At 41.9% G+C, this 7,085-nt stretch overlaps 1 protein-coding gene across 1 annotated transcript; it reads right to left on the bottom strand.

Moving 5' to 3' along the window:
* Positions 1 to 4,585: 4,585 nt before the first annotated feature.
* Positions 4,586 to 4,878, bottom strand: LOC106725728 (40S ribosomal protein S27). Its single transcript, XM_014537888.1, has one exon. The coding sequence runs from the start codon at positions 4,846 to 4,848 to the stop codon at positions 4,594 to 4,596; it is 255 nt and encodes an 84-aa protein (XP_014393374.1). The 5' UTR covers positions 4,849 to 4,878; the 3' UTR covers positions 4,586 to 4,593.
* Positions 4,879 to 7,085: the final 2,207 nt, after the last annotated feature.

Below are 7,085 nucleotides of genomic sequence, written 5' to 3'. Positions count from 1 at the left end.
AGCCCACAACCCTGGCATGTGCCCTGACTGGAAATCAAACAGTGACCTCCTGGTTCATAGGTCAATGTTCAACCAATGAGCCACACCAGCTGGGCAGACCTCAGGGTTTTATAACCATCTTCTTAGGAAATAGAAAACCAGTGACTACACTTGTTTCATTATCCATTACTCCCTCTGCTTAACCTCCCACTCATTGATGCTAAAAGCTGACTGTAGTACTATCTCCTTGTCTCTCTAATTCACATTCCCCTAGCCATGAATTTAACATGACATTTTCAATGTAATGATAGTTCCCCACCTGCCTCCTGCTTTTTTCCATCTCAATCCATTTGAACTTGTTAGCTTAACTTGTTCTATAGTGATGTCAACTCATGACATTCGGACTGCATTGGCTGGTGGTAGGACCTCAGCATCAATTTTATGAGCTCATTGGATTACTCTAACCTGCAGTCAGAGCAAAGAGCACTAATCTGGCAACTGGATACGAAAGAGAGAACATTTGTCTCTGTTGCCAGTGCAGAGTTTTCACAAAGTAGTTACATACATATGGATGCTTACCCAAAGGAGATTTGGGCCACAATATTGTATTCATCCTGAAATATTAACTAGCATTATGACCTTGGGCTGGTTAATTTATCTCTCTAAGACTTAATGTCATCTGTCAAATGAGGTTAGACAGCACCTGCTTCACACAGGTGTGAGGCTTAAATGAGATAATATGTGTGAATCATTTAGCATATGCTTGATAGAAAGTGCTCACTAGATAACTGCTTTCTTATAATCATCACTAGAGGCCCGGTGCATGACATTCATGCACAGGGGAGAGGGGGGCCCTCAGCCTGGCCTGCAACCTTTCGCAGTCCAGGAGCCCTCAGGAGATGTCTGACTGATGGCATCAGTCGGACATCCTTAGCACTGCCAAGAGGTGGGCCACTGCGCTCACCAGCCATCAGTTTGGCTAGTGGCTGAGCAGCACTCCCCCTGTGGGAGCGTACTGACCACCAGGGGGCAGCTCCTGCATTGAGCGTCTGTCCCCTGGTGGTCCGTATGCATCATAGCGACCGGTCGTTCAGCTGTCTAGTCGATTTGCATATTACCCTTTTATTATATAGGATAATATTATTATTAAATGGAATAAAAATTAGATTTAGGATTCAGAACACAGCAAATATGCCTCCATGAAGAAGTACACATTCTAAAATGCAAACAAAAATATTTAAAAATCATTTTATATTCTTAGAGAGTTTTTCCTTTGAACGTGGATGGGAGGCAATTTAATAGATTTTCAATATTCAGTTATGAATCTGTCCCCCCATCTTTTTTGGCATTCCCAGCCTTGAACCTCTATCTTGTTAATCCTCCAAAAGCCCACATTAGGCTTTATTTTTTAGGTTGTATTTATTAGGCTTGATTTATTTTCTCTCAGAAGATCCCATTTCTGTCCATTCATGCTCTATAAATATTAACTCCACACTTGTGCAGCCAGTACTTTTCTGGCCCTAAGGGCTCCACAGAATAGACTAGGACCTTCATATATAATGCATAGTCTACAGGGTTGGTGAGAGAAGATAAGATGAGCTGTGGTTCTGAAATTGAAAAAACAGGCTGGGAAAATAATATTGAAAGTAAAAAAAAATACATTAAAAAAAGAATGGACTGGAGAGTCAGACTGATAATCACTTCATTTCTTTCCCACCACCAGGGGAGAGGAGGACAAGGGGAGAGGAGAGATGGGGAGGGGAGAGGAGGGGAAGGGAAGACTGTGACAGATGTAGACATTTAAGCAGTCAGTAATTTCCTGGCTCGTTGAGGAACAGCGAGGAAATGCTCTATTGGTGGCCTAGTTCTGTACTGAGGCTTTGGGAGGTGTTCCCGGAAACAGCCTAGGTTCTGTTTTGTTCACCTTCCCAATGAATCTGGCACAGTGTTGCACATCTAGAATGATGTTCCTTGTGCTAATCAGGTGGTGTTTTTTTTTCTGAAAATGAGCCCCAACATAATACATCTGCTATCATATTTATTTTATTGGTTGGAAGGCAGTGGTGGAAGGAAGATAATTATTGTGTACTCTTTTCTCCATTTTGTGTTCTGTGCCAATGTATATATTACCTATCCGGATGATGATGATGATGATGATGATGACGACGACGACGACAATAAAATTAAGGCCACCAAACATTTGTGAGTGATGCAATTTTTTTTAATCCTCACCTGAGGATATTTTTTCATTGATTTTTAGAGAGAGAGTGGAAGAGAGAGGGAAAGACAGAGAGAAATATCGATGTGAAAGAAACACATTGATTGGTTGCCTCCTGAACACACTCCAGCCAGGGAACCTGCAACCTAGGTATGAGCCCTTGTTCTGGATTTAGGATTCAGAACACAGCAAATATGCCTCCATGAAGAAGTACACATTCTAAAATGCAAACAAAAATATTTAAAAATCATTTTATATTCTTAGAGAGTTTTTCCTTTGAATGTGGATGGGAGGCAATTTAATAGATTTTCAATATTCAGTTATGAATCTGTCCCCCATCTTTTTTGCCATTCCCAGCCTTGAACCTCTATCTTGTTAATCCTTGACCAGAACTGAACCCGGGACCCTTGGCCCACAGTCAATGCTCTATACACTGAGCCAAACCATCTAGGGCTGCAAATTTCATTGTAGATTTTGTAGGGAGATGGATTAGACTAGTGTGCATATCTAGTGGGGAAACTTTAAAAAAAAAAAAATTCTTCGTAGAGACTTTCTTCTCCCAAAGTTCTTCTCAGCTGTCATTTCCCAAATTTCCCGATTCTTTCCCTCACAGGTTTCTCTTACTTTCTGAATCCCCCACTTTCTTCTCTCCCCATGGCATTTTAGTAAATTTCTTGTAATAGTTAAGTACTTCAGAATAAACCAACTCAAAGAGAGATGTTTTCTTGTAAAAGTAAAGAAAACCACACAGGTGCACACTGTTCTTGAGTAGTTATTGTTTTGCAATAAAAGGTTTAGAATTCTAAGCAGTAGTTGGATTGCAAACCACTTTTTTGCTTTGCTAGCTGGCTCTCTGGTAGACTATGTCAATAGGGGGTGCTAGGAGCCTAGAGGTTGGAGGAGGAAGGACTTGTTTCTTGCTTGCCTTTTTTAAAAAAATATTTTTTTTATTGATTTCAGAGAGGAAGGGAGAGAGATAGAAACATCAATGATGAGAGAGAATCATTGATTGGCTGCCTCCTGCACAGCCCCTACTGGGTATTGAGCCTGCAACCTGGGCATGTGCCCTTGACCAGAATTGAACCCAGGACCTTTCAGTTTGCAGGCCTACACTCTATCCACTGAGCCAAACCAGCAAGGGCTCTTGTTTGCCTTCTGATTCTGAGTGTCATCCCAGCAATGCTTCTTAACAGCAGTTCATTCGTTTAGTAGCAGCCCAGTCCACTTTGGAGCTTTTCAAACACATGTAAAAACAGCTTCATTGCATGTCCCCTCATAGACACCAGCACCTCCTGGCTGATGCCCTCCTCCCCCAAAACTATTGCTCATCTGGTTCACTATTGCATTTCCAGAATCTAAAACAATGTTTAGCTATAGAAGGTGCCTAATAAATATTTTATGAATGAATAAATTCAAACAGACCAGAAATATAGTGGATTTCAAATGTCAAAAGTAATTCTCTCCTCATCCCCCCCCCCAAGTCCACTATCTCAGGGGCTTTGCATTATTCTTACCAAAGTAGGCATTAATTGTTCCATTTTTAAATGAGAAAACTGGGGATCAAAGGCTTTAGTAGATCACACAACTTAACCAACTACTGTCCTTATACATAACAGATTGGGGTTCAAACTCTGCATTACATCTGAATCCTAAACCTGAGCTCTTTTCCTGCTGCCCTACAAACACTGTGATATTTAAGGACTAGTGGGAGAGTCATTGACAAAGTATAAATATTCCAATGTTACACATGTACACAAAGAGTGTGTAACTCAGGAGCAAACATTTATTAAACGTGGTATTATTATAATTTCCATATACCTAGTGAAAACATGGACATTGGTATTAAAAGATGCTTTATAAACTTTGTGAGAATGATCAGCAGCATACATTCTGTGGTCAGGACACATAGATTCTATTTCTTGCTCTGAGGCTAATTAGCTCTATGACTTGGGTGGGTCCCAGGACCTCCCTGTATATCACTTTTCTCACCTGCAAGGTGGGGCACTCAGACTCTGACTTCTGATGCACAAACCATTTAGCCTTGTAATTTGGCAATGCTATATCCTATATAGTAAAAGCGTAGTATGCAAATTGTCTCCTCGACCAGGAGTTCATCTGGGAGTTTGACCAGGGGGCGGGGCCGGGGGGAAGGGAGGGAGTACCTGGCCAGCAGCCAGCAGTCGCTAGGGACCCTACCAGTGCGTGAATTTTGTGCACTGGGCCTCTAGTATGATATAAAAGTGAACTATCTTATCCCATGCAGACAATGGGAACCATTCAAATATAATTCAGGTAATAAATAAATGAAAACATAGACTCGTTATTCTTTTTTTTTTTTTTTTATCCAAAATGTGTTTATTGGGATGGTTTCCCACTCATCATTTGAGGTGTTTCTTTTAGTGCTGCTTCCTTCTGAAGGAGCATCCTTCTGTAAGCCTTGCTTTTCCTCCTGTTGGCTGACAGAGAACAGTGGAGCAACCAACGCACAAAACTACCGTTTGTGCATGGCTAAAGACGGTGGTGATTTTGTAGCATCCTGGGCACTTGACGTCCATGAAGTAGGAGTTGGGGCTCTGCACCAGGCGCTTCTTCTTGTGCTTCCTCTTCTCCTCCTCCGGGGAGGGGTGCAGGAGGTCCTTGGCGAGAGGCATGTCGTCGCGGGGAGGCCGTCACCGCCGGAAAGCTAGACTCGTTATTCTTCCATTAAAATGTTTACATTGCCACACATGAAAATCTAGTCTTACAATTTATGATTTTTGCTCTAAAAGGACTTTGCAAAAACATTAGTAATGTAACATTATTTTCTTTTTAAAGTTAGCTTGAGGCTGCAATTATTTCTTAAGGTGTTTTTTGTTGTTGTTTAGAAACTGTTTTTCTTAGAATTAAAACTTAAGTAGAGGATTCTGCTTTCTGTTAGTGGCATAATGGTGGAATTTATTGAGAGGTTTATCCAATTAGGTGAATGAAGTAAGGCTTCCTATATTTATTTGTCCTTGAATTATTTCTAAAAGGAGGCACTAAAATGTTTTGATTAAATTCTCTCCTTTTTGTGACTTTGTATTCAGTTATTATTTGGGGGGTACATCAGAGAGATTTGAAAGAAATGAATCAACCAATTAAATAGAATAGTTGCATTACAAATTAAATTCGATGAAATCTTTGTCCACTAGTTGTGCATGCCGAGGGCCTCTGACATTCTCATCGATTTAGAGATCCCTGAAACCTGTGACTACTGTAGTTTGCTGGTAATAAAGATGCTGCCTCCTTCCCCCCAGTGGTGCCACTTCTCTCCCACCTCCAAGGGAGACAGTGAAAGAGGGAAGGGCAGAATGTCCGTGGAAAGGGCCTGGGCTGGGACTTGGCAATCCCGAGTTCTAATTCTCCCTTGGCCAATGCTTTGCTGTTACTCTGGGCAAGTGACCCCCTTTCTCTGGGCCTCACCTGTAAAAGGAAGATTGGAGTAAAATATCCCTGAGCCCCTTTTTGGATTTACTAGTCTATGACTTTAGAGCCGAATTTTGAAGGCATTCATGGTCCAGAGGAGACTGGTTATAGAAACTGTTTCAATAAAGGGCTGTTGTGAGTAAAGAACACTAGAAACTGAAAGACGGAGAGTGCCCCACGAGGGAATCCTCCCAGTGGCTGTGTTCAGATCCCCTGGCAGACAGGCCCACTGCACAGTTATCTTTAGTTAGTGTGGTGTTCCAGATAGTCAAAGCTGCTGAGGGGATTCTAAGGAGGCCTAACTAGGTGTTTCCGGCTGTCTGACTAATAGGCTTAGTGCAGCTTGTCTTGGGAGTAGCCAAACAAGAACCAGCTCTCCCAGGAGAAGTACTATTTGCTCGAGCAGTTACATTAATAACCCAAGGCCTTCTGGGACAGAGACTGATACGAGAAAAAGTTATTTATTCTCCCTTCACAATCCCAAATATCACATTCTTCTAGGTCAAAGCTGTATCTTTCTTTTCCACCTGACTTTACTGCAGATCATTTCTATTTTAGTAACCTCCAAGAATCCTATCTACCAAGGAGAGAAAGAGGTTAAAAAGGACTATCTAAAAAAATTCCTTAGGTTACATGTTTTCCATTTACATTTTTATGTGGGTGTTGATGAAGTAAAACCAAGTGACTAGACAATGGTCCCATTCATTTCAGACTTTTAACCTATTTGCTGTAATATAGTCACACTGAGGAGTCCTGGGCCTACAGGGGCCTTCAGAGACAATCTGGCCTGGGGTATGCTGGTACTGGCTCTCTGAAAACAAGGGTCCAAGTGTGTAGTTTTTGCTGGTTTCTGTGGGATAAACACTCTCTCACTGTGGTCAATTTCAAAGTATCAGTGTGATGTTACTGGATGTGAAGTCAGGAAGAGATATAGCAAAATAGGGTCATAAGAGGCTGGCTAATGGGCTGTCGGTATTGGATTGATGTCAAGCATCTTAGAGAACTCTTACTGTTTCAAAAAGATTCACCCTCCATTAGACTGTGGTATAAGCACAGTGCAGTGGCCATATGAATGAAATCACTGATTCGAGGCTTTCCTAACTAGCTGCACAAAACTTCTCTAACTTTGCATTACCTAGTTACTATTGCATTCTGATTATATTAGTCTTGCTGTGACTGTCAATCAAGATGTCCTGCCCTAGCTAAGAGGTGGCCACGTGGCCCAGCCCAGGCCAATGAGACTCCTTCTCTATGAATATTGAACAGAATGACTGAAGCTGGAAAAGAGGGCACAGGAACACGGCTGCTGCCTTTCTCTCTGGAGCTCTGCCACAGGGAATTTGAAAGATCTGAGAAGCTGATGTGAAATCTGTGAGATATCCCTGGTTACATCCTACACCAGGAGAGAGAGATAGGTAGACAGCACCTCGGGCAGAAGATGGCT

The sequence above is a fragment of the Myotis brandtii genome, unplaced genomic scaffold (assembly GCF_000412655.1).
Source record: "Myotis brandtii unplaced genomic scaffold, ASM41265v1 scaffold185, whole genome shotgun sequence".
NCBI lineage: Eukaryota > Metazoa > Chordata > Mammalia > Chiroptera > Vespertilionidae > Myotis > Myotis brandtii.
Note: the sequence above shows the minus strand (reverse complement) of the source record. Positions and strands in the feature narration are given on the sequence as shown.

What these genes read in the sequence shown, in the direction of transcription:
- LOC106725728 (XM_014537888.1), bottom strand. Translation starts at nt 4,848, where the DNA reads ATGCCTCTCGCCAAGGACCTCCTGCACCCCTCCCCGGAGGAGGAGAAG.